The 27235-nt window shown below is 38.8% G+C and overlaps 3 protein-coding genes across 17 annotated transcripts in view; 1 reads left to right on the forward strand and 2 right to left on the reverse strand.

The window, feature by feature from the left end:
* The window catches only part of MCM8 (minichromosome maintenance 8 homologous recombination repair factor), a 48605-nt gene extending 46294 nt beyond the window's left edge, over positions 1–2311 (forward strand). For all 10 annotated transcript variants that reach the window (XM_058181127.1, XM_058181137.1, XM_058181094.1 and 7 more), the window contains one exon: positions 153–2311. In XM_058181127.1, the coding sequence (XP_058037110.1) occupies positions 153–233 (81 nt within the window). In that variant the 3' untranslated portion in view covers positions 234–2311. The remainder of the gene's footprint in view (positions 1–152) is intronic.
* Positions 2312–3655: 1344 nt separating this feature from the next.
* On the reverse strand, positions 3656–26320 carry LRRN4 (leucine rich repeat neuronal 4). 3 transcript variants are annotated; one of them, XM_058181201.1, is made up of 5 exons: positions 26181–26320; positions 11691–12443; positions 10229–10433; positions 8587–8724; positions 3656–7446 (listed from the first exon to the last, which is right to left on the reverse strand). In XM_058181201.1, exons 2-5 carry the CDS (start codon positions 12385–12387, stop codon positions 6222–6224), a joined length of 2265 nt encoding a protein of 754 aa, XP_058037184.1. In that variant the 5' UTR covers positions 12388–12443; positions 26181–26320; the 3' UTR covers positions 3656–6221. The 3 variants fall into 3 exon arrangements, with proteins under 3 accessions (XP_058037184.1, XP_058037176.1, XP_058037194.1); XM_058181193.1 differs by lacking the exon at positions 26181–26320 and adding an exon at positions 14426–14553; XM_058181211.1 differs by lacking the exon at positions 26181–26320 and adding an exon at positions 14287–14425.
* The window catches only part of FERMT1 (FERM domain containing kindlin 1), a 57949-nt gene continuing 54864 nt past the window's right edge, over positions 24151–27235 (reverse strand). For all 4 annotated transcript variants that reach the window (XM_058181235.1, XM_058181226.1, XM_058181248.1 and 1 more), the window contains one exon: positions 24151–26667. In XM_058181235.1, the coding sequence (XP_058037218.1) occupies positions 26494–26667 (174 nt within the window). In that variant the 3' untranslated portion in view covers positions 24151–26493. The remainder of the gene's footprint in view (positions 26668–27235) is intronic.

Below are 27235 nucleotides of genomic sequence, written 5' to 3' on the forward strand. Positions count from 1 at the left end.
GTCATAACAAAAACAGTTCCACCTCACTTCCTAGCTTAAATAGGCTTTTAAAAATTGTGTTGCTGTGATTTTTAGACTTGGCGTTAACGCTCTCTGTTTCTCTCTCTCTTTTTTTTTGCTTGGAAACTAATATAATCATTTTCTCCCCGAAGGTGCATCACAGCTTTCACAACAACTGCATCTGCATACAGTTACTATCATTATGGTCGAAAAACAGTTCAGGTGCTAAATGACAAATGAAGTTTTGCAGAATGACTGCTCTCCTCTCATTCAGGTTGTGTGGAGTTTATGCAGAGACTCTGAATGATACTTTTGCCTCAGTGAAACTATGCCTTCATGACGTTAAAATGAAGTTTTGATCATGTAAATAAGCAGAATTTTCAGTGTATCATTTCAATCTATTACAAATAAAGATTATAATTTTTTACTGTACTGAACTTATATATAAAGATAATTGTCTGATATTATTTGTTGATTGCTGTCCAGAAATTTGCACTTGGTGTGGGTCCCTGTGCTGTTTCCTTTGGTGTATCCCAAATGAAACAGTTATATGAAATATGAAATAATTGATACAAGCAGAATTTAGTTACTGTATTTAAAATGCGGTATGATGGATGGTGCAGCCTGTTAAATTAATGTAATAGAGAGGGCAGTAAATTCTATAGAATATAGGTACAGTATGATCTTTATAACCCTTCATACACTTGTCTTCTGGTTTAAATATTATCGTTGCAAAAGCCCTTTAAGATAAAACTTTGGTCACTTCTTTCTTAATCTAATATTGGGGCATACTCTATTTAGGAAAGAGCTACTTTAACTGTTCCAGTGATGCGCTAACATAGTTTTGTTAGACTGTTTTGAAAGATGACCAATAAATAAAATAAATATACAAGCATGCAGATGCAAAATAGAGAATCAAAATAGTTGATTTTCCAAGGCAGCTTTGTAGTGGGCTGAGATAAAAATGTTTTCTGAATAGGATCAGCAGAATAATTAATGTTGAAATAAGGGCAAAACTTTATGTGACAAACTTAGTAATCAGATGTTCTATGAAACAGATGATTTGATTGTGGTTTCTTAGTTCTGCTTGTGCTATAAGCCTCTGGAGATTGTTCTGGCCTATTTTACAGGCTTTTTATGAGGACTATAACAAAATGAGTGCATCTATCATTTTGTGAAGGTTTTCATAAGCGTAATAGGAGAAAATGGCTATCTATGTGCAATCTTTTGTCTCAATTCATCAAACTATTTTAAGACTGCAGGAAAGGTGAAAGATTGATACAATCTGAAGAGCAACCAGAGTCTATTTTAAGACTACAGCAGCTTTTCTAATGCATTATTTGTCAGCAGAAGGGAAAATATTATGGCTTTGAATAAATTTAAATTATACTGCAGATTTCTTTGGAAAAGTTTTATGCAAGCACTAGTATTTCTCATCGGTATGGTAAGCAGGTAGCATTATCTGACAGCTATCTTTTGCCATAATACCAGACAGCTAAGGAAATGGGTATTAAAAGTAAAACAAGGAAGGTCCTTCTTTGATCCAGCTGACATGAATAAGACAGATTTCTGTGAGAAAAAGTTTGCAAATCTGCGTTAATGATTAAGAGCTGCAAATATCGAATGTGATATTTGTTAAAACATAGGAAATTAGGACAAAAGTCTTGAGCTACTGTATACGTGATATTAATATTTTGGCCATTTGATTAAGTACAAGACTCAAAACAAAGGATTAAAATTGTGTATATTTAGCTCCAGTTTTCACAATAGCAGAATTTGGGGCATTTTTTTTTAATGATCTGTTTGAGATGTTACAGAATTGGATCAGACACACTTAAGTACACACAAACAAATAATGTTTCATATGTGATAAGCAATTACCTGAATATAAAAATACTTGCTAGGCTGAAAATAAATGTGAAAACATTGTGTTAAATAGCTCAGTAGAAATGGTTTTACTTTAGAAATGAAGGGAGAGAGTTTAAATGGTTGGGATATTCTATGCATTATAGGATATTTTTAAAATACGTTTTATATATCTAAATTTTATAAAGTTTGTATGCTGAAAATATTTTTATAGTTTATACAAAACAGGCTGCCGCAATCTGATTGTATTATAGTATATAACGTGTCCCCCCCTATTTCATTAAGACAAAATAGGCGATATGCTACACAACCACAGAATATGTTCTTTCAACCAGACAAGCATAAATGTTGCTAATGCTAAAATGCAAGAAGTTTGAAAATGAATGGTATGCATGTTTGTCTGCAGTCATTGCCGTTGCACTTTCAAAATAAATCCTTTAAACGACTTCACTGCGTCTCATTGTGTTGCGCGAACCCTTTTCAAGCATGACAGCGGCTGGTGCTGCCATTGTGTCCCTCACATTATCATAATCGGTGCAAAAAGTTTAGATAGGTTGCTGAATGATGTACAGTGACCACATCACAGGAAGTCCATATCAAGAGTCTTTAAATTGATAAGAGGATATTAATGTTTAAGGCCGTAAATGGCTTTGTTCCCAACTCTCATGTTAAAATCTGCAGGAGAGGCCCTTTCTAAGATACTCTTCAAAGGCTCCACTTCTTAAGAGACAGCCTTGTCCTGTGCATTTAAAGCCTGTCTCTTTAGCCAGGCCTCTAAATGCTAACAAATTTAATACTTCCAATTTTAAGCATCCCTTGTATTTCTCATGCATATTTTACTTCAATTTAACTGGCAATAAAACCATTTAGTCTTTTCCCTGGTTCCCAGGCCTTTTAGGGATATAGTCCTTGGCATGCCATTAGTCGCACTTGGTCAAGAGAAAGTTGTGCAACCAGGTTTAAAATATAGGTAGTCCTCGACTTACAACAACTCAGTTAGTGACCGTTCAAAGTTACAACGGTACTGGAAAAAGTGACTTACGGTCATTTTTGCACAGTTTGAAGCATCCCCATGATCATGTGATCAACTTTCAGATGCTTGGCGACTGGTTCATACTTACGACTAATTGTTGTGTGCCAAGGTCATGTGATTCCCTTTTGTGACCTTCCGACAAGCAAAGTCAATGGGGAAGCCAGATTTATTTAACAACCAGGTTACTAATTTATCAACTGAAGGTAATTTGCTTAGTAACTGGGGCAAGAAAGGTGGTAAAATGGGGCAAAACTTGCTTAACAGCTGTCTCACTTAACAACATAAATTTTGGGCTCAATTGTAAGTCGAGGACTATCTGTATGCTGATTAAAATTCCCAGCAAAGGCGCTATCTGCTTGTTCACAGTTCATAGTTTTTCTTTATGCCACCCTGATATCTTCTAGCACAGGGGGAGTCAACCTTTTTATACCTACCGCCCACTTTTGTATCTCTGTTAGTAGTAACATTTTCTAACTGCCCACCGGTTCCACAGTAATGCACCGTGTATCGTCGTCCGCGCATGCCTCTCGCGCATCGTGGATTGGGTTTGGTGGGGGGGCACCGGCTACCAGCTCTGCTTGTCTGTTACAGCTGGGTGGTGGTGGTGGGGAGATGCGCGAGCTATTCTAGGATGAGGCTCTTTTGTTTGCAGTCGCACTATAGCGCCATTTAGTTTCACTTACGTAACGTGAACTAAACTTACGCGCGGGCGATACAAATAGTACATTTTCAGAAATTTAAATTGTCACGGGGTATTTTATGAAAACCTAATGAAAATGTTTTTAAATAATACTATGAAAATTTTTAAAAAGTCAGTTAAATTTAAAAAAAGGAAAGTGCTTCAGTATCGGACAAAACCCCTACTGCCCACTATGAAAGCTGGAACGCCCACTAGTGGGCGGTAGGGACCAGGTTGACTACCACTGATCTAGCAGCTGGAATTGGATCTAAGCAGGAAAATTAATTGCTCTATGCTGCCTAACTTTCTTATTTTGTTTCTTCATTTTCTTGCCAGAATTATCTGTTGACTGTGTAATCATCATCTGTTCCATCTCTCATTTCCATACCAAATGAAACAGATAGATACTTGAAATCATGAGAAAATGATATTTAAAATCTTATTTTATAACAATGAATTACATTTTTTAGGATAATTCAGGTAGAATAAGACATTAAATCAGCTTCTCTGAATACACATTTATTGTATAGAGATTGTAATGCTTAAAATTTCTAAACCTTTGATTTATTTTCCTACACATTGTGCAACCTTAACAGAAAGATTCCTTCATGTCTCAAATGTGCAAGGAATAAAATGTATGTTACAAAATATTTGATATTTTATCATTGACAAAAGTACATAAATTGAGTGAAAATAGCAAGTTGCACAGTTGATCTTTTAATAAATGCCACAAATAATACATTCTAGTTTGAAAGGAACTTTGTATAAACATTTACCTCTTTACTAAGAAGCTGAAATAATTTCATTTGGAATTTAAGAAAACAAATATAAATTAAGAAGACAAAAATTGGGGTGCAATTTTTTCTTTTTTTATAAAAATTCAGAAAAAAAAATTGATTCCTACATTTCAGGTTCACCCTGGAATTTAAGGCAGAGATCATATACATAAATACGTTGGAGAAGATAAACATTCTGAGTTTTAAGTGATTTCTGTAAAGAAATTATGCTTACAGTTTAAACCAAAACATATTTATTTGGAAGTTTAATAGGACATGCTTCCTGAGCAGAGTGCTCAGATATCATTCGTTTTTCTAGAATTCTTTATATAGTTTTAAGAGTAAGCCCCACTGGAAACAATTAGATTTATTTTTAAACACTGAAATTAATCTAAAAGGAAGACTAGTTTTTCTCAAAATATGACCTTTATATCAGAGAATCTTATAGTATAAAAAATAGAGGCCACTCCCTCAAAAATATTTCTGAAAATAATAATTGTGTAAGTCAGAGTGCAGCTAGCTAAAACAACTATGTAATATGGTCTACTGTCCAAGTGAAATACTTAGGATTGTGCTTTCCCCTTGACTTCGCTTGTTAGAAGGTTGCAAAAAGTATGACCCAGGGACAGTCCAACTAAGTTGCCAAGTGTCCGGATTTTGATCACTTGACGTAAGGGGGCTGCAATGGTTGTGTGAAAAATGGTCACATCACTTTTTTCAGTGCTGTTGCAACTTCCAGTGACCACTAAATGAATGGTTGGAAGTCCAGGGCTATCAGATTAATCTTTCTTATTCTGTGTGGGTTTCCTTCCGGGTTTCACCTATAGTTTGTGATGTGGCATTCAGCATTCTCAGGTCTTTGGATGGACCTGAATCTGCATTTTGGATCCCTGGTTCCGGCAAACAGAATACATTATTGACAATAGATCAGATCTGATGAAGAAAAGGAAGATCTATCTACTTACAGTAAACAAGTAGAACATTGGAACAGTAATACTTCCAAGTGAAACGGACAACTTTCATCTGTTAAAATCTGACCATTTCATCCTCCGTTTGGAAGCAATGATGCCAAATATTTTCATAACGATACCCCATCCTCCCTTGGCAGCCTGCTTAGATATCACTGCTCAAAACATATCCTCTATGGAGTGAAGGAAGTATAGTGGATTTATGCATATGGAGGCACTTTCCATAGCACAAATAAGTTATGAGTACATAAACATCCAATCTGACGCAATAGGGAAAGATGGGAAGGAATGAAAGCTTTTGAGTTCCATGAAATATGTAGCATAGGTGATATTTTTATGTTCTTGGATGACCTTTCTCACTACAGCATTGTAACACTCATATGACATTGTCCTGGTAACACTTTTTGGTCCATGAAAATGTTCATATCCAATGGGTCTGGGACTCTGGGCCAACCAACATTTAGCGGTCTCCCATCAAATCCACTCTGGAGAATTGAGGGACTCCCCGAAAGAGCAGGCATAGTGGCAGCTTCAAGAGGACAGAGAAGAATCAGTTTCTTATTCCTGCTGGCAAGTCTGATATTTCTGCTAATTGGATTAAATACTTTACATGCTGGATTAAGTGTTTTCTCCTCCTAAAAATAGCCCGAATTTTGAGGATTTGTGGTGGTTGTTTGCTATTTTTTTATAGTTTTAAATATTGAAAAAATAATTTCTGATTGCTTCAATTGGAGAAGAAATTTCAGAAGGAGAAAGCAATACTAAAGCAAAACAATTGAAAAAAAAATCTAACTTTTTTTGGGAGGGAGGAAATAGGAGGAATAGGGGGGGAAAATGATCATAGTGGGTAAACAGTTTACAACAATGGCCTATATTTATGCCAGTCTCATTACCCTGATTTATTTTATGGAATAATCAAAAGCAGGATTTTTATAAGATACTAGATGTGTGTTATATTGCTCTATATGTGGTGTCTTGTATTTTTTGCACAGACATACTGACAGTAATATGGTAGCTATGAGAAAGAGCCCACTTGTTGCGCACAGAGCCGCAAAGATAGATGTGTAGCTGGACTTTGTGACAAAGGTGCTGCATGGAGGATTATGCTCATTCCAGCCTGTAGTTCGGCTTGATCCTGCCTTGTTCCAGGCAATTATACACACCTGGTAGGTAGAACCAGGAAGAAGGTTATACAGAGTGTATTGCCTAGCGGTAGTATAAATCTCTCCAGAATTTGTATAATTCTTTTTGCTGCCTTTAGGACGGTAAGCAAGCTGGTAGAATCTTACTGCAGAATTTGGGGAGCACCAGTGGATCTGGGCTGAAGTGTCCCTCATTTCAGATACTTCATGAAATCTTGGCGGATCTGGGACGGTGAATTCATCTGACATGCCTGGGCACAAGCAGGAAGACAACTTTTGGAGATCAACACAAGGCTTCTGGAGATGCCTGCATGGATCATAATCACACAAATCCATGGCCTGGGCTACAGATGCCACTTGCTGGTTTTCATAATCATAGTCATCTGTATAATCCGGTAGACTATTAGTAGATGCAAGATTTGGAAGGGAGGTAGGTTTGGTGGGATCCTGAAGGGTTAGATCATTCTCGTTTGAATCTGTTTTACTGTATGGAATGAACAAATCACTGGAAACTTCAAAATAAGGTGTTCCTGTCAATTCAGTTGTGAAACTGTGTAAAGTGGACTGGTACGGTGTTGTGGTATCTTCAGGATGCTCCGTAGAGAGTTTTCCCGGGATTGTTGAGAACTCTGTAATACGAGGTGCAATAATCAGTGGGTGCTCAGTAGATCTATGAACTGCTTGCTCTTTGTAAGCAAGAATGTCTGTCTTACTTGGATCCTTCCTTGTTAATTCTCTTGAGATAAAAGATGTGCTTTGAGGGATGAAGGAATCACTGAGAGACTTTTGAAGCAACGTACTAGAGTCGGCCAATATTTCTGTAGTGATGCTGTTAAGGGTGTGGTACAGTTTGCCTTGAACCAAAGACAAGGTCGAATGCATGGTTGTCTGAGCTTGACACTGATCATAGAGTTTGGATAACAACATAGATGAAGATGCTTCTTTATCTCCTGGAGAAGAATAGCACATGGTGTCTGATGCCCTGAAACAAGGTTGTAAGAGATTAAATCAATCAAGGTGTGCTATGAGGTAGTAGAAAGATGTAATGCGTAAAATACCACAATAGTTCTATATCCCTCATTTGTGTTTCTGTATTTTTGGGTGAATGGTTTTTAGCATTCTCGTTCCAGTGCAAAAGTTCATCTTTGCCTCTTACCTTATTATGTTATGACTATCTTGTGCTCTGAGGAAATAGGAGGAATCAGAGCAGTGGTGAAATCCAAATTATTTTACTACCGGTTCTGTGGGTGTGGCTTGGTGGATGTGTTGTGGTTTGGTGGGTGTGGCTTGGTGGGTGTGGCAGGGGGAGGATACTGCAAAATCTCCATTCCCACCCCACTCTGGGGCCAGCCAAAGGTGGCATTTGCCGATTCTCTGAACTACTCAAAATTTCCACTACCAGTTCTCCAAACCACTCAAAATTTCCATTACTGGTTCTCCAGAACCTTTCAGAACCTGCTGGATTTCACCCCTGAATCAGAGTGAGTTCTGGATCTTTGATGGATTTGATTTACTAACTTTAAAAGCCTTAACTAAGAACTGTCTCTTAGTTCCTTATCATCTACACCAGGGGTGTCAAAGTGGTAGCCCGAAGGTCAGATACATCATGTGCAGGCCACGCACACTCCAGCTCCGTGAAGGGAAAAACATCGCAATACGTCATGTGATGGCAATGTGACACCATGAGTTTGACACCTGTGATTTACACCCCATTTAATGTGAAATATAGCAGTGTTCAGTCTGTTTGTCACTGTGTGCAAGTTGCTGATGAGAACCAAATTACAACTGATGGGCCTATGCTCCCCTATCTAGGAGTTAGGTTAGTCTTTAAATATGACCCCTATAACCCTTCAAAAATGGCAAAATAGGGATGGAAAATATAAGATGCAATGCCTTTTTCTAAAATAAAACTCATAAATTTGCCTTTGGTACATATTGCTGTTTGCTTTTCTGTCTTCTTTTAGATCTTGCTGATTCAAGAACTTTTTTTTAATTTTTAAATTAAAAATTCACACAACAGTTAATGACAGCATTAAATGCCTTTGGACCCCTTGTTACACAACTCCTACCCTTTTATAAAAGCTAATTTGACCCAAAAACTTCATTCTCATAACCTTCTTACCTCTGTAGAATGACTGTATCAGGGTTTGACAGCAACCAAGAAATTTCACAATGACAAACCAAAGGATTTCCATAGAGGTTGATGGAGAGGTTGTGCGATGAAGTGAGATTCCATGGGCTGAAGTTGCTCAAGTTACAGCTAGGAAAATAAACAAGTAAATAACAAGTAACAAGTAACAAGAAGTGAAGTGAAGTGAAGTGAAGTGAAGATAAGAGCAAGCAATTGAATATCTGCATTACAGGTGGTCCTTGATTTAACACTTCATTTAGTGACCAAAGTTACAATGGCATGGAAAAAAGTGACTTAATGACCATTTTTCACACTTACGACCATTGCAGCATCCCCAGGGTGACATGATCAAAATTCAGAAGTTTAGCAACTGACTCATAGTTATGACTATTGCTGTGTCCCGGGGTCATGTGAGCCCCTTTGGCGACCTTCTGACAAGCAAAGTCAATGGGGAAGCCAGATTCATTTAACAACTGTGTTACTAACTTAACAATTGCAGTGATTCACTTCACAACGGTGGCAAGAAAGGTCGTAAAATGGGACAAAACTCACTGAACAACTGTCTTGCTTAGGAACAGAAATTTTGGGCTCAGTTGTGGTCATAAGTCAAGGACCACCTGCATTGTTTGCTTTATTGTCATAAATGGTGGAGGGAGTTTGTATTATGTACACTCTTTTTTTTTTCTTGGTTATACATCTGTCCACTCTGCAGCCTCCTTGATTTTCTGATATGAAAAAGAAGTCTTCTCATGAAATTTCTGTTTGGGATTTATTCTGAGCCTATGAAGCCCAGGTGGCTGGAGATTGCTGGAGAGATTATTACAGTTTTTTCCCGAACGCCATCACTCTGCTAAACAAATAATTCCCTCAACACTGTCAAACTATTTACGAAATCTGCACTATTAATCTTCTCATTGTTCCCATCACCCATCCCCTTCCACTTATGACTGTATGACTGTAACTTTGTTGTTGGTAATCCTTATGATTTATATTGATATTGATTGTTTCCTGATTGCTTATTTGTAGCCTATGACTATCATTAAGTGTTAAATTTGTACCCTATGACCATCATTAAGTGTTGTACCTTGATGAAGGTATCTTTTCTTTTATGTACACTGAGAGCATATGCACCAAGACAAATTCCTTGTGTGTCCAATCACACTTGACCAATAAAAAATTCTATTCTATTCTAAAAAATGAAATATGGTTTCTCTTTAGTAATGCATAACCAAGGAGATTCCATCCCAATTATGAGTTACCATTTTTTCTTCATGCTTGAGAAAAATTAAAAATAACTTACCGGTATTTTTCATCAATACTGGAACATTTTTACAGGACCATACTATGATGAAAAACACCAGACGATTGAACTATATCCTTATAGCTGAATCAATTATCATTACAATTTCTACTTAATAGATTAAGGAATGAAGTCAGTTGGAGGGTTGTGATGAGTTTCATCCAACCTGATGTCCTGTAGATATGTCGGTCCAACACATTCTCATCTCAAGTCTAGACAGTCAATTGGCTAAACAAAATTGACCTTGTAGCCCAACAGGTTTAGAAGGAAGCAGTTGAAAGCTCAATTAAGATAGATAGACCCCTGCTAATAAGTAGACACAGGAAAGCTTACTTTTTAAATATTAGGGAGGCCACAAGAGGTATGTGGTGGAATGACTTGGTTTCAACTAGACTTAGCGCACGGGACTCTTGGCAGTTCAATTCTCTTAGCATGGGGAGATTGCGGAAGACAACTGGATCCAATCTTCTTAGTTTGGGCATTTGTGTTAGGTAGAAGGAGGTGAGCTGTGGCAGCTCTTTGAGCCAGTCCTCGTGAACTGAGAAGAAGAAGAAGGAGGAGGAGGTCAGATCAAACAAAGGACAGACTTAAGGCGATACTGACTTGAAGGCACCGGTGGGACCTGTGGACCTCAAGATGCTGAAATTTCCAATGGAATTTCTAATTAATACTCCCCTGGAGGACATCCCCTTCCTTACTTCTGGCTCCAGGGAACTGTATGTTCAGTCACCTGTGCCTGACAATATTTTAAAAGCAGACTATTTTGCAACCGGAATAAAACAGAAATAATTCTGTGAAGATGGAATTGGTTCTAAAGTCTTTCCATCTCCTTACTTTATATTTGACGTAGATAAGAGAACTTTTGAATAATTATAAATTAGTGTGCTGGTTGATATTAATGATGCTTAATCATAACCATCATATCAAAATACAGTTTAGAGAATAGACAGCTTGGAAGCTCTTCAACCATGGATAATCTGGATCAAATCAGGCATCCCTGCCAAAAACCTTCCAATAATTGGCTAGATTCTAATATTCACAAGTGAACATGGTGGATGGGGCTGTGGAAATCGTAATTCAAACTACCTGTTGACCCTGGGTTGCTTATTTTGTTCTGTATTGTAAATGAGAAACACGATTTACAGTAAGTCACTGTAAAAGTACACATACACAAATGCCCTATCAGGTAAAAACACGTAGCAAAAAATGTAGGCATTTTTTCTAAGACTCCTAAAATATAGGCATCAGGAGGAAAAAATATCTGGGAGCTGGAATACTAAATTGACCCATTGTTGGTTTTTAAAAGTGAAACTAGATGTTGCTTTCCTAAACTTTCCTGAACGCTGAACATTACTTTTGAGTAGTTCTGTAGATTTATTGTAAATCTTTAAATGTAATGTAAATAGTATATTAGGGAACTTTTACAACAATAACAACAACAACAACAATAATAATAATAATTTCATTTGTACAAATTAATGAGTATTATTGTTTTGTCTTGAAAAAGAAATCCCTCAAATAGGAAATTCTTGCCTATATATATTCAGATTTTAGCACTGGAAGGCAAATTCTAATTAAAACTGAATGCAACTGTATTAGGGATCATCCATTATCCCCAGGCAAGGTAAGATTAATAGTTTAGTACCTAGAAGTTACAACTTTGAGAAAGACCATGTTTTGCCAAAGTCTTCAGACAGAGTTTAGAAAACTTTACAACCAAATTTTACACCCACCTCTCCCATCCCACCCAATTTGATGAGGCTTGTTATTTTTCTAGTTAGACTTTAACACTTACTCCTCTCCAGAAAGGTTGCACTGAGGTCAAGGACGTTGATCGGAGATTTTCTGGCTTCTTCAGTAGACTTTGGATGGTGGGACAAGTTCGTTGCAAAAGCAGATTCTGAAATCCCCATTTCCCCATCTTTTCCCAGCCATGTGGATGACAAGTTCAGGAAATGCAGCTGAGGATAGCAGGAGAAGGCGAAAGGCTGGATCTCTCTGATAGGGTTTCCCGCTAGAGACAACCACCTCAGATTGTCCAAAGAAGAAGTAATGCAGGAAGGTACAACCGAGAGCAAATTGAAGCTCAGATCTAAGAACTGTAGATGGCTGAGAGTTCCAGTCCCCCATATCACCTTTCGGATCTGATTCTGTCTCAGAGAAAGGATTCGCAGTTTGGGCAGATAAGCCACATCTTGACTTTTCAATTCTGGCAAAAGATTGACACTCAAATCGAGACTTTCCAGAAGCTCCGGCAGACATTTAGGGAAGGAAGTGAGATTTTGATTCTGGACGTGCAAGGTGATTGATGTCTGGTTCCTCAGCACCTCACAAGGCAAGCTAGTAAGGTTTATGTTTTCCTCCCAGACATTCTGCTGAATCAGCAGGAACGGGGCCTTGGCATCTTCTGGTATGGCAGGACTTGTCTCCTCGGTGGGCCTAGCTGTGATGATTCTGACAAGCAACACTACACAGGCCAGGAAGCTGGTCATTGTGGTCCTTTAAAAGCACCTTGGGTATGAAGAGCGAACTGTTTTCAAAGGATAGGCTAAGGGAGGAAAACAGTACTATCAAAAATTAATTCCCATAGTAAAGGTAAAGGTTCCCCTCCCACATATGTGCTAGTTGTTCCCGACTCTGAGTGCAGTACTCATCTCCGATTCAAAGCCAAAGAGCCAGCGCTGTCTGAAGACGTCTCTGTCGTCATGTGGCCGGCATGACGGAATGCCAAAGGCACACGGAACTCTGTTACTTTCCCACCAAAGGTGGTCCCTATTTTTCTACTTGCATTTTTTACGTGCTTTCGAACTGCTTGGTTGGCAGAAGCTGGGACAAGTAATGGGAGCTCACCCTGTTATGCAGCACTAGGGATTCGAACCGCTGAACTGCCGACCTTTCGATTGACAAGCTCAGCATTTTAGCCACTGAGCTAGCATGTCCTAATTTCCATAGAAGTACCCACTATTTTACAATGTCCATTCATTAAAATATCATAAGAACCTGACCTTATAGTGGGAAGAGGATAAAATGCAACTATATTTGGTCTTGAAATCCAGCCAGAGGCTCTCTTAAGTGCAGATAGATGATAACCACTAATTCAGATGGCTACTTTTCATTTATTAAAGTTTTATCCTGCCTTTATTACTTTTATAAATAGCTCAAGGTGATGAACACACACAATATTTCTCCCTCCTATTTTTCCCACAATAAACAACCATGCAAGGGTGAGTTGAATCACCCTACATCTTCATACATACACCTACATGTATGTGAGTGAACAAAAAGGAAAGAAGAATAGAATAGAATAGAATAGAATAGAATAGAATAGAATAGAATAGAATAGAATAGTTGGAAGGGAGCTTGGACGTGTTTTAGTCCAACCCTCTGCCCACACAGGAAACCCTATATAATTTCAGACATTACTATCACTAACCCAAAGTGACTTCTCTACTATTTAGCCAATTATTTACTCTCCACTAACATTCATTCAGACTATAGACATGTACATCCACATATTATATGACCATCCATTTAGAAGTATGTTCTCGTGAATGCAACTGACTTTACTGTACTATTTAGTAATTTAATCCTGTGCTAAACCTGCCTTGCAATTTCTCAAAGGTTTCCCTTTGGAAAAAAAAACTTTTTGTTTTTTGACTCTGTTCTTGGGGGCTCATAAACTTTCAAACTTCTTTTGCACATTTAAGCAAACTTTATAATCGAAAGTGGTGGCATGGATTACATCCAGATTATTCTTTGTGTAGCTGCACATCCTTTCTTCATTCTGAAACATCCCTGGCCCTCCACACATCATAAAGTAAAAGCAATGCCCTCCTAATGCTTTTTGTTTGGTGGGGTGGGGCAAACTGCTGAACAGATGTGGCTGACCAATCATACATACACCTCTTGACCAGCATTTAAGAACCCCACCCCAGTCTCCATTTCTAAAGTAAATTCCCTTAAATTGAAAAAGGCAGGCAGCTTGTTCTGTGCTCACTGCAATAAATACATTTTAGATATTACAGCAATGTATGGACTGTTGTAAAGTCAACAACAGATTCTACCAAAGGGATGATTGATGTTCAACAACAATGGCGTGCAGCCTCCAGATGAGCACTAGCCCCAAAGATTGATTTTACAGCCCCTTTTGCAATGCTCCGAAAATTGGACTTGTCTCTACTGAAACAAATCTTGTGGGTAAATAAAGCCTCAAGCCTCAACATCAACTATCTCACCAGACTTCTTGTTCAGAAAAAGCAAGCCTCGGTCCTCTTCTCCTGAGGGACACGAGGCCGAGAATAATGTCAGTAACATCCAGCTACTTGCCTGGAGCATGAGAAAATGGGACACTTGCAGAACTCCTTTTTAACACAGAAGGGAGAAGAGCTCACCTGGGCAGCCCTATTGTCCACTCCACCTGAGTCAATCTCCTCTTTCATTTAGCCAGATTAGATCTTGAACACACCACCCTCTGAATCAAGGGGAACTATCCTGGCTTCCTCTTCCCAATCAGTCTCTGTTTGAACTTACCTAGCAGCGCAGAGTGTCTTGGGGAGAGGTTCAGCGTCAGCCCCTCTCCCTGATTTCCCAGCACTTGCTTTATGCATTCCAGTGACTCAGAGCTGACGCATCAGTAGCTGTGCTCATTTGCTCCTGGCCCCTTAAGGCCCCCCCACCACCCCCAACCAAACCCCCAGTGTCTGTTCCTGGGTGTGAGAGATGTGTTGTTCTACATCTCCCCAGATGCCAGCCCGGGCCAGCCCACACCCTCTGTAGTCTCACCCCACCCACCCCCAAACCCCCACCTCCATTCTTTGAGTGGAGATGGGCAGCTCCGTTCACCAGTTAGTTGCTTCATGTCTGTCTGGCCGGCTTGGGTGGGGAGAAAAAGAGTAGCATTCTGCAGCCGGGAGAGAAAAGAGGTGGCCAGCAGAGGGAAGATGAAAGCTTGGTGGGGAAAGGCTGCTGATAAGCTTTCCTTCCCAAAGAAGCCAAACTTCTTGTTTCAACTTCCCTTCAGCTGTTGTTCATAAAGGAACAAGTTTGTATTATGGCTGAGAGTTTGGATAAACTCTGCTAATAGCTGTATAGTCAACAAACCATGGCTAAGCTGACCACTTTTATTTTATTTATTTCTATATTTTTCTCCTGCCTTTATTATTTTTCTTTTTTATCCTTTATTGGCCGAATATGATTGGACACACAGGGAATTTGTCTCCGGTGCGTAAGCTCTCAATGTACATTCAACAACAAAGTAGTAGGTTATATATCATAGATCATAGTTACAATCATTAATCATAAGATGCAACATTCTTTTTATAAATAACACAAGGCAGTGAAATATTTACTACTCCTTCCTCCTCATCCTTTCTCCACAACAGCAACCCTGTGAGGGTGGTTTGTGCTGAGAGAGAGTGACGGACCCAAAGTCACCCAACTGGCTTTCATGCTTAAGGCAGCACTAGAACTCACAGTCTTCTGGATTCTAATCTGGTGCCTTCACCACTAGAACAAACTGGAAGGAAGTGAGATCATTGTAGGAATGTAGTTTGCAAATGCAAGCAGCAAGCTTTATACATAGTATATGTGGATAAGTGCAATGAGCCCCCATTATTTTATAATGAAAGGTAGAAAAACAAAAAGGAAGATGAAGGTGTCAGAGGGTGGTTAAAAAGATACTAGGCCCTTACTTAGCCAATATTATTTTTTTTCCTCTTTCAAAATTGGCTCCTTTCTATACAGCTTTTATATATTTAGCCTGCAGGCACCCCTGGAACTACATGTGAACAATTTAAAAGAAATAATTTTGATTAGTTTGTGGCATGCTGTTACTTGCCACAATTAGTCTCAAATTACCTCATTTCCATTTAAAACAACTGAAACACAGGTGAAATTAATAATAATTGGGTTACCGCTACAATTCTTTGAATAATGTTTAATTTCTCCATGCCGATATCATCCAGGGCGGGCATTATCAGTTCTCTCCCCTTTTTAGCTGCTTTTTATAAAGGGAACTAATTTGGGGGAGGGTGGCTAATTGTTGTGCTGTGTTTTGTGTGTAGAGATCTAAAACTGAAGGAGGAAAGACAAAAGCAAGGGGTAGCTGTTAATGGAGAAAACCAGCAGGCAGCTATGTTCAAAGGGAAACCTGCAGTTGAGGGGCAGGATTTATGAGCTCACAGAATAGCCTTTAGTAGCAGAGGAATGCTGACTTTGAGAACAGATGCTAACATCTCCTTATCTTTGTCCATGTCAGTCAGTATCAAGGAAGCTTTGAGACATACCAGCTTAACCACACGTGTAAGGGAGATAGCTTAATGGAGCTGTCTGGAGACATTTGACTCTGTCCCCTTGCTGTAAACAGACCTGCCTGTACTTTTGGAACAACCTTTTAAAGGTACAAGAATAAGCTGATGTTACCCAACACTGTTCAAATATTTTACCAGCTCTGAAATCTTCTGACACTGGTTAATTCTTCTCCCAGCCATTGTTCAAGGAAGACAAAGTCTAAAATTGCACCCTGAAGTAATTCTGAGAAACTTTGAGTTATGAGCATATGTGGACAAGACCCCTGTTTACCTGGTCCTACATGAACATTTAACCATGGTCCAAGATTTATTTGAGATTTAAAGGTGCAGCTACCCATTGAATTTAAGGGTGGAGACACTGAAAATAAATAGAATAGAATTCTTTATTGGCGAAGTGTGATTGGGCACACAAGGAATTTGTCTTGGTGATTACACTCTAGGAGTACATAAAAGAAAAGATACAAAGAAGTTATGTTTGGTGCTTTAGTTTTCAGCATACAAGTATTACATTTATTTATTTTTAATAAACAAAAGTGAGATGGGGCAGGAAATTTGGTAGCCAACAATTGACAGCCCTTGGTGTTATATTGTGGGAATGTAACTTTGTGTAAATTTGCCAACCTAGCAGTTCAAAAGCACCTAAAAAATGAAAGTAGAAAAATAGGGACCACCTTTGATGGGAACAACTAGCAGTCGGGAACAACTAGCATATATGTGCAAGGGGAGCCTTTACCTTTTAAGTTTGTGTACTATGCAAACTGGCATGGTGTTAATATGCAGACTCTAATAAGAATCAGTCATAGTAGCTCATGATAACTATACTAAATCTCAACTTTAAAAATATTTCTCCTTCTACAAGTTTCAATAAATTAATGGGACATAAATACAGATAAATTTAACCACAGTTGCAACTGGAAAACTGTTACCATTTTAGACCAAGCCAAATAAAAAAATGCTAAAGAATTCCTGGCAGGTTGACAATTCAGACAAATCCACCATTATCAGGCTCATAGAGATAAATAAGGTTTACACAACATTTAGATAATAAATAAAACTAAAAAGGAAACAAAAAAGACCAGAATACATCCTTCCCAGCAGCCAATACCCAGATAACACAAGGTAAACAATCTAGAGAAAACCATACAGTAATCAAGGAGAAAATCACTCCCCCATCAGTATTACAGGGCAACCTATTGTATATAAACATGGAGCAAAATCCCACATTCCCTAGCACTGATGACTTTATATAGTTGGGTAATGAAATGTCTGTAAGCAAGCAACCAAGTTCAGAGAGCACCAAGGACTCCATAGTTAAATGCTGAGCTACATACATTCTCCTCTATTGTTTGATAAAACATATCAAACAAAAACATATATTCATCACATCACTCATCCTTCTGTTTTAATGCTCCAAAGGTAGGAATCTTCATTTTTTTCTCCCCTAGTGCTGGTACATTTTGAAATGTTAGAAAATGTAGGGATGTACAGTAGCCTCCAATGGAGGTCACATTGTCAAAAGCAACACTGTGAAACAAACCATGTCTCTTTCCTGTATGTAGCGCGACATCAGATGTACACCTTAAAGGGACAGAGATTGCAATGCAATGCAGCAATACCGCTTCAATCATGCTAAAAAAAGGAATGTGAGCTTGTAAACGCACTCATAAAATGGCTATTGTGTGTGGTTTGCATATGCGTGAAGTAGCAGCCATGGAAACACAATCAGCATCTGCTTCACCAGGCCAGCTGGCAGGGATGATGCTGGCCATAGTTTCCTAGCATTTCTCGTAAGATGTTCCCCGTTCTCCTGCCCCTCTTTTATTTGTGTTTTTCCCCCCCCTGGGTCTGCCTCAAAAGCACTGGCATGAAGTTACTCCCTAGTTTCATTTTTAAAAAATGACTCTGACCCCTTGATTTGGAAATAAAGCCAATACTGGAAGCTGGGATTTTTCTTTGCAGGATACCAACTTCTCTTGAAAAAAATTAAACAGTTGGATAGATCAGAAAATCTGGCAGACACACATTAAAAAAGCGAAGTGCAAAGCCAGGTTTTGTGGCAAGAAAATGGAATGACTTACTTGTGTCCCTTCCTGTACTTTTCAGAAGATTGCTCGAAATGCAGAGGAATATACTCCCTCACTTCCTGACAGTTAGAACAATTAATAAGTGGAACGACTTGCCTGCAGAAGTTGTGAATGCTCCAACACTGGAAATTTTAAAGAAAATGTTGGATAACCATCTGTCTGAGATGGTGTAGGGTTTCCTGCCTGGGCAGGGGGTTGGACTAGAAGGCCTCCAAGGTCCCTTCCAACACTGTTGTTATATTATATTATATTACCTCAAACCATAACAGGTAGGACATGACCAATTTGTACATATTGTTTATGTAGAAAATTAAAATGCAAATTGGTTAATGATGGAGTTTTAATAAAAGGTATCCAGACAATAAAGGAATAAGGCATATGCCAGTTCTGTTTAAAGGCTTCCTCGGGGCTGAGAGAAAAGCATGCATTGTTTCAGACGATGCCTATTTCTTTTATTACAGTATTAATTAATTCGCATAGAACTGTGCCAAAAGTAGCTTGCAACAAGAAAAATGAGAAGATACTTATTTCCCTGGGAGTGTCCATTGGGGAGTTGCTATAATCCCAACAAATTGGGCAACCAGGTAGAGTAAGACTAAATTGTAGGCTGAGCCATTAATGAAATAGTTTGCATATGACTGTATTTTGGTGCAATCGATGGTCCTAAAAAGTGCTTCGGTATTGGAAGACACTCTGAATTATAAAGTTGCCACCCGTGGTTTAAAACATGTATATAAATGGAAGGGAAATTAAACATGGCTTAATATGTCTTGTGAACACTGAAGTTAATAGTTAAGTTGGGAGGGAGTATATAGTATCATCGGCCTGAAGCCCAAAGTGGACAGGTAAGTGAGTGGTTGACTAAAAAAAGGTAAAGGTAAAGGTTCCCCTTGTACATACTGTATGTGCTAGTCATTCCTGACTCTAGGGGGCGGTGCTCATCTCCTTTTCAAAGCCGAAGTTGTCTCCATGGTCATGTGGCCGTCAGCGCACGGAACGCTGTTACCTTCCCACCAAAGGTAGTCCCTATTTTTCTACTTGCATTTTTTACGTGCTTTCAAACTGCTAGGTTGGCAGAAGCTGGGACAAGTAATGGGAGCTCACCCCGTTACGGCACTTGGGATTCGAACCATTGAACTGCTGACCTTTCGATCGACAAACACAACGTCTTAGCCACTGAGCCACCACGTCCCTTTTTTTTTTTGAGTAGTAGCAAATAATATTTTCTTGCCATGTGCCATTTCCATTAATACAATATTGTAAAGTCTGAATTACTTGTCTTTTTGACTGGTCTGTTCCCCCCCTCCCCAAGAGATTTTAAAATAAAACTAAAGGTACTTCCTTCAAAAGCAAACCATGTGGTTTAAAAGATACCTATGCCTGATTTGTGGAAAGAAAAAGGAAATAATTAATGAACTTTGCAATTCTGTGCCCAATGAAACCGAAGTGAAGCCTCCTTCCATTTGTAAGGTCAAATTTCTAAGAAAACCTACCAAGCAACAAAGGGATTCTAAAAAAGAAAGAAAGAAATGCAATTGTCACAAAATGCTTTTCCTCATATGATATGAATGTTGAATCAGTTTGGTCTTCCTTCTTTGTTTAAAATGGAATGGATCTGTTCCTTAATTAATGCTACCATGAGCCAAGATACTCATGAGCCAAGATACTTGTCTCATGAGTATCATGATCAGAGGTGGGTTTCAGCAGGTTCTGACCAGTTCTGTGGAATTTTTGAGTAGTTCAGAGAACCAGTAAATACCACCTCTGACTGGCCCTGCCCCCATCGATTCTCTGCCTCTCGAGTCCCAGCTGATCGAGAGGAAATGGTGATTTTTCAGTAACTTTCTCCTGGAGTGGGGACGGAATGGAGATTTTACAGTATCCTTCCCCTGCCACACCCACCAAGCCACGCTCACCAAGCCAAGCCATGCCCACCAAGCCACACCCACAGAACCAGTAGTACAATTTTTTGAAACCCACCATTGCTCATGAGCCAAGATACAATTGATCCAAACTCAAGGTAAACCGCTCCAAACTCGATTGCAGAAAATACGACTTCAGCAACAGAGTGGTCAACGCCTGGAATGCTCTACCCGACTCCATTGTTACATCCTCAAACCCCCACAGTTTCAACCTTAAATTGTCTACCATGGACCTCACCCCATTCCTAAGAGGTCCGTAAAGGGGGCATGCATAAGCGCCTACCGTCCCTGTCTTACTGTCCCCATTTATTTGCATTCATTTCCTTTGTTCATATCCATGTTCATATTTATACCTGCTATCTTGTACATGTTTAACAAACTAATAAATAAATAAATATATAAGATCTCCCATTAAGCAGCATAAGGAACACCTCCAATGGCGGCTGTTAAGAGCTGTGGTCTTTCCATCTCAGAAAAGCAAAAGACAGTCTTAAACAGCACAATAGGTACAAGGAAGTGTCAGAAATATATTGCCCTGCAGATCTCTTCTATTTATGAAACCCCCTCCTGAACATACAGGCCTCAGACATCCATCTTTCCCTCATGTAGCAAATCATTGTGGTCTGGAATGTTGTAGCTAAAAGCCGAATTCTTTATTGACACAGGAAGATAAACAGAACCCAGCAGCCCGTCCCAAGAGGAGATGGTACCCTGCTTCAGAAAGAATTCCTCTCCCCCTCCTCCTTTCCCCCCCTCAGCAAACCCTGAGGGTCCTTCTCACCCTCAAGACTTATACAATGTTGGAGAGGCATTCCCAGGAAGTCCAAGGGATTAGTGAAGTTTCAAATAGCTGAACAACAAATTGTGAAATTTCAAATAGCTGAAAACATCCAATTTTCTTTTTCTTTTTTTTTGAATCTAAGTTAAAATTTCACAAAGGCAAAGAATCCGGGGACTCCATGGGATGTTTTGAAGCCCCTTTTAATAACATAACATAACATAACAACAGAGTTGGAAGGGACCTTGGAGGCCTTCTAGTCCAACCCCCTGCCCAGGCAGGAAACCCTACACCATCTCAGTCAGATGGTTATCCAACATTTTCTTAAAAATTTCCAGTGTTGGAGCATTCACAACTTCTGCAGGCAAGTCGTTCCACTTATTAATTGTTCTAACTGTCAGGAAATTTCTCCTTAGTTCTAAGTTGCTTCTTTCTTTGATCAGTTTCTACCCATTGCTTCTTGTTCTACCCTCAGGTGCTTTGGAGAACAGCCCGACTCCCTCTTCTTTGTGGCAACCCCTGAGATATTGGAACACTGCTATCATGTCTCCCCTAGTCCTTCTTTTTATTAAACTAGACATACCCAGTTCCTGCAACCATTCTTCATATGTTTTAGCCTCCAGTCCCCTAATCATCTTTGTTGCTCTTCTCTGCACTCTTTCTAGAGTCTCAACATCTTTTTTTTTTTTTTACCAGGCTCGATATGAAAGGAATACCTATCAGCCTGACCTCAATACCGGGGAAGATTCTGGAAAATATAATCAAGCAACGAATCACCGAACACCTAGAAGCAAACAAAGTAATAACCAAAAGCCAACATGGGTTTGTCAAAAACAGATCATGCCAGACTAATCTTATTGCATTCTTTGACAAAATGACAAAATTAGTAGACCAGAGGAATGCTGTCGATATAATTTACTTGGACTTCAGTAAAGCATCTGATAAAGTAGACCATAACCTACTACTAGATAAAGTAGAAAAATGTGGGTTAGACAGCACCACCACCAGATGGATTTGTAACTTGCTGACAACTGCACTCAACGTGTAGTCCTCAACGGAACTACATCCACATGGAGGGAAGTATGCAGTGGAGTACCCCAAGGCTCTGTTTTAGGCCCAGTACTCTTCAACATCTTCATCAATGACTTGGACGAGGTGATAGATGGGGAACTCATCAAATTTGCAGATGACACCAAGCTGGCAGGAATAGCCAACACTCCAGAAGATAGGCTCAAGTTACAGAAAGATCTTGACAGACTTGAACATTGGGCGCTATCTAACAAAATGAAATTCAACTGTGAAAAAAGTAAGGTTCTACATTCAGGCAAAAAAAAAACAAAGAACAAAATGCACAGGTACCGTATATGTGGTACCTTGCTCAATAGTAGTACCTGTGAGAGGGATCTTGGAGTCCTAGTGGATAACCATTTAGATATGAGCCAGCAGTGTGCAGCAGCTGCTAAAAAAGCCAACACAGTTCTGGGCTGCATAAACAGGGATAGAATCAAGATCACGTGAAGTGTTAGTGCCACTTTATAATGCCTTGGTAAGGCCACACTTGGAATATTGCATCCAGTTTTGGTCGCCATGATGTAAAAAAGATGTTGAGACTCTAGAAAGACTGCAGAGAAGAGCAACAAAGATGATTAGGGGACTGGAGGCTAAAACATATGAAGAACGGTTGCAGGAACTGGGTATGTCTAGTTTAATAAAAAGAAGGACTAGGGGAGACATGATAGCAGTGTTCCAATATCTCAGGGGTTGCCACAAAGAAGAGGGAGTCGGGCTGTTCTCCAAAGCACCTGAGGGTAGAACAAGACGCAATGGGTAGAAACTGATCAAAGAAAGAAGCAACTTAGAACTAAAGAGAATTTTCCTGACAGTTAGAACAATTAATAAGTGGAACGACTTGCCTGCAGAAGTTGTGAATGCTCCAACACTGGAAATTTTTAAGAAAATGTTGGATAGCCATCTGACTGAGATGGTGTAGGGTTTCCTGCCTGGGCAGGGGGTTGGACTAGAAGACCTCCAAGGTCCCTTCCAACTCTGTTGTTATATTATATTATATTATATTCAACATGTAAAATCTCTCAGAATTCACCTTTGGAAAAAGAGCATTTTTTCCCTTCCCCTCACAGGTATTCTTATACATAAGGAGGACTACGCTTTCATGGTGCCCTCCTTTGCCCTCCTATTCTCTTATGGCTTTTCTTCCTTCTTCTTCCTGTCTGTTTAGCTCAGAGACAGATTTGTTTCAGTTTGAGGGCACAAACGGAGAACTGTTTAAAATAAACAGAAGCATATGGCTGTAGGATCACCCATTTATTTAGGGAAATTTATACACTACCCTGTTTCCCCTGACATCCCCTGATAATAAGCCCAATTGGGCTTTTGAGTGCATGGCAATAAAGCCAAGTGCTTATTTCACGGTTCAAAAAAATATAAGACAGGATCTTATTTTCAGGGAAACACCGTCTCTTAATCCAATTGCATTCTAAGCAGCCTACCGTGTGCAGAGAGAATAATGCATTCTTATACATATATATTATAAGTAGAAAATAATATATACTAATAACAATAGCACAATACTATAAATATAGACAAAATATAAAACTGTAAAAAAAAAATCCCTAAATGTATATGGTTCCAGATGGAAAAGGCTCCATAATCTGTATTTTATCTGGAATTATTTATATTTTTATCCTGCCTCTAGTACATGGAATAGAAGCCTGGTGATAATGGTTCTAAAACAAGAAATCAAGAGAATAAAAAAAGATGCTATTAAGAAAGATCCAAGTTTGTACAGGCATTCCTAGATTTTTGTTTGTATAAATTCAAACGGAGTAATTTCTGGGACAGTTTCATTCGTTTTGTGGGAATGTAGCAGTATACAAAGAGTACCTCTTTGGATTTCAATTATCTTATTATCCCAAATAACTCTCTGGAGATAAAAGGACAAAACTATATGCTTACTAAGTGAAATCCTGAAGCTGACAATCTCAAAAAAATGCTGGGAATATTAACAGAAGTGGAAAAGATTCCAGATCGTGTTTGATACAGCAAGTTACTTTATAATACTCAGTATCAAATTCCCTGTCCCTCAGTTTACAGTTTCATCAACTTTATCGCTAGTAATTGAAATAAAATGCCCAAACTATTGAAACAGTTTAAAAACATTTTAGAATTTATTTTAAATGATTGCAGCTAAAACATAGCAAAACCTTAATAAAGCTAATTTTAATCATTATTTTACAAAACCTGCACAATTCAGAAACTGCTGAAGCATTTTATAGTAAAAAATAAGTGACAATTTAAAAAAGGACAAAAATGTTACACAGTGGGAACAAAATAAAAGCCTTTTTGATTAAAATGAACTGGATTATCTTTGCAGCAGATGATACATTTAGAATTTTGAAAAATCTCCTTCCAAAATATTTACAAAATGGCTGCTATAGTGTACAAAGCCAATCATCAAGAAATCCAATTTACAGCAAGGCAGACTTATGATGCTGAAAATAAGCAAATTGATTTTTCATTCTACAAATTTACACTCACTCACTCACCCTTTATTTTTGCATCATGAGATCCATTCACCTTGTTATGCATGCCTCTCCCACGTTGACTTAATCAGGCACAAAGAAGAAAATTTAAATCTGTGTAAATTGACCCTTGAAAAACTTATCAAAACATTTTTGGTTGCAACTGTATGGACAAGCTCTACAGTCTTCTTGGCAAGATTTCAGAAGTGGTTTGCCATTGCTTACTTCCCAGGTCTCAGAGAGAGAGACTGGCCCAAGGTCATCCATTAGGCGGCACTAGAACTCACAGTCTCCTTATTTGCAGCCTGGTGCCTTAACTACCAGACCAAACTGATTATTAAAAATTACAATGCTAATATATAGTATATTCATCTTTCATTTTTGCTGTCTTGTCATCTTTTCCCATGAAATGACAGTTATAAGGCATAGTGGTACATCTATAAAACATTGTATCGTAGTACCTATAATAACATTATTTTAAACTATAATTATGTAGGGGCAAATAATAATAGGAAAAATAATGAAACTGAATGCATAATTATTTAGATACTAATTTAATCAAAAAAAGGTCACAGGCATAGGAAAAATGGCTCCGTTCAAGGATAACACGGATGAGGAATCTGGCCCAGTGGTTAGAGTGTAGTACTACAGGCTACTTTGCTGACTGCCAGCTGACTGCAATTTGGCAGTTCGAATCTCATCAAGCTGAAGGTTGACTCAGCTTTCCATTCTTCCGAGGTGGGTAGAATGAGGACCCAGATTGTTGGGGACCATAGGCTGACTCTGTAAACCACTTAGAGAGGGCTATTGTTATACCTCTCAAGCAACTACCATAAGCTCTAGCCACATATGCAATGGAATTGGAATCCATCCATTAGAGGCCAGTGTTATGTATTTAAGATTTTAAGGGTTAGAAAGAAAATACCAAAAAACGCCTTCCTCCCTTTTTTGCAGATATGGACAATTCTTGCTTCTTCTCTGCTCCACTGTAACCACCAGTGAAAAACGAGCCAGGAAGAACAGAGAGGAAAACATTGTTCCATGTTTTTGTCAAAATACTTATCAGTAATTTAATATTGACAAAAACCTTTTGAGAGCAGGAGTCTTTCCAGGAAGTTTGTCAAAGACAATCTATTAACACCAATAAAAGTCTACAACACACTGTGAAACAAGTTGACTCAAGAATATCTCTAAGAATAAACTTCCAAAGACATTCTATTTCCACAAGCTCTTTTGAAAGCAGGGCATGCTTTGAGTTTGGGTTAGTTTTTCTTCTCCAATGCTCCAGACTAGCGCAAAGGATAAACATTATTTCCAAGAGAATATACTTCCTATAAATACATTATTTGTGTTGCACAAAGACTGGCTGAGCTCTCTTTAGAACAATGAATTCCACTGACCGGAAAGCTATAGAGGACAGTGACTCAGTGTGCAAAAGGAAGCAGTAAGTGGGAATTGGACTGCGCTCCAAAGTTTGACAAATTGGCACGCTAGAATGTTTTCATTTTTTAAAAGAAATACCTTTTACTTTAATTCAGGAGATTCTTAAAATAAATATAAAATTGAAACCAGAAGCTTTCCTTTTGGGTTTCATGGACAAAAAAAAAAAAGCTAGAATATTTTCAGAAGAGACTTCTATCATCCAATGAGTTACCTGATTCGTGGAATTTTGTGAAGGCTCCATCTGACAATCTTCCACTTATAATTCTGTCTCTTTCCACCATCATGCCCCCCCACCTCCAATGGTCATGGAAGAGAAGACAATAGCAGAACATTGATTTTTGATCAGAATGTGAAAAGTCCTCCATCTTGATGCCAAAGGCTGATGCTTCGCTTCGCAGTATCCCTGCTTCCTCTTTATCAATTTTTATCAAAAGAATCAGGCAAGAGGTACCAAGGAGCCATCTAAGCGAGCACCATCACCTCTGGCCCTTCTATTCAGTCCAGGAAAAGCTGCTAGTTTCCTTTCATTCCCTTCCACCGGTTAATTTATGGAACAAGTCTTCATCCAACGTCTCATTCTGGTCTTTGGAACGGGTTGACAGGAATATATAGCCGCCAATGTATTCATGAACCACTTTGCAATTTGCACTTAGGCAAGCAAATGCGATAGAGACATTCTGATCGAACTCAATGGCAACCTGAAGGGGAAAGACAATTGAAATACCAAGAATATAAATGTTGTGGTTGCCATTTTCTTACTGCTCTATGTTCATTTATGTAAAAAGAATCACGTGGTGTACAAACACCTCAGGGTTTTGTTTTTGTTTTTTTAATTTACATTTATATCCCGCCCTTCTCCGAAGACTCAGGGCGGCTTACAGTGTGTAAGGCAATAGTCTCATTCTATTTGTATATTTACAAAGTCAACTTATTGCCCCCCCAACAATCTGGGTCCTCATTTTACCTACCTTATAAAGGATGGAAGGCTGAGTCAACCTTGGGCCTGGTGGGGCTTGAACCTGCAGTAATTGCAGGCTGTTGTGTTTTAATAACAGGCTTCTTACAGCCTGAGCCACCACGGGTTAAATTTGATATATCCTAATACAGTGTTTCTCAACCTCAGAAACTTTAAGGTGTGTGGACCTGAACTCCCAGCATTCCCCTAACCAGCATTCTGGGAGTTGTTCCACATGTCTTTAATGTTGCTGAGGTTGAGAAACACTGACCTGTCCTAAATGTCTAAAATTTCTAATGTCCTCAAATTTC

Source organism: Ahaetulla prasina, chromosome 1 (assembly GCF_028640845.1).
Source record: "Ahaetulla prasina isolate Xishuangbanna chromosome 1, ASM2864084v1, whole genome shotgun sequence".
Classification (NCBI taxonomy): domain Eukaryota; kingdom Metazoa; phylum Chordata; class Lepidosauria; order Squamata; family Colubridae; genus Ahaetulla; species Ahaetulla prasina.

What these genes read in the sequence shown, in the direction of transcription:
- LRRN4 (XM_058181201.1), bottom strand. Translation starts at nt 12,387, where the DNA reads ATGACCAGCTTCCTGGCCTGTGTAGTGTTGCTTGTCAGAATCATCACA. An exon ending in TGCAACCTTTCTGGAGAGGA is followed by an intron (nt 10,434 to 11,690) that starts GTAAGTGTTAAA and finishes TCTTCTTCTCAG; the next exon opens with TTCACGAGGACTGGCTCAAA. An exon ending in GCCTCCCTAATATTTAAAAA is followed by an intron (nt 8,725 to 10,228) that starts GTAAGCTTTCCT and finishes TTATTTTCCTAG; the next exon opens with CTGTAACTTGAGCAACTTCA.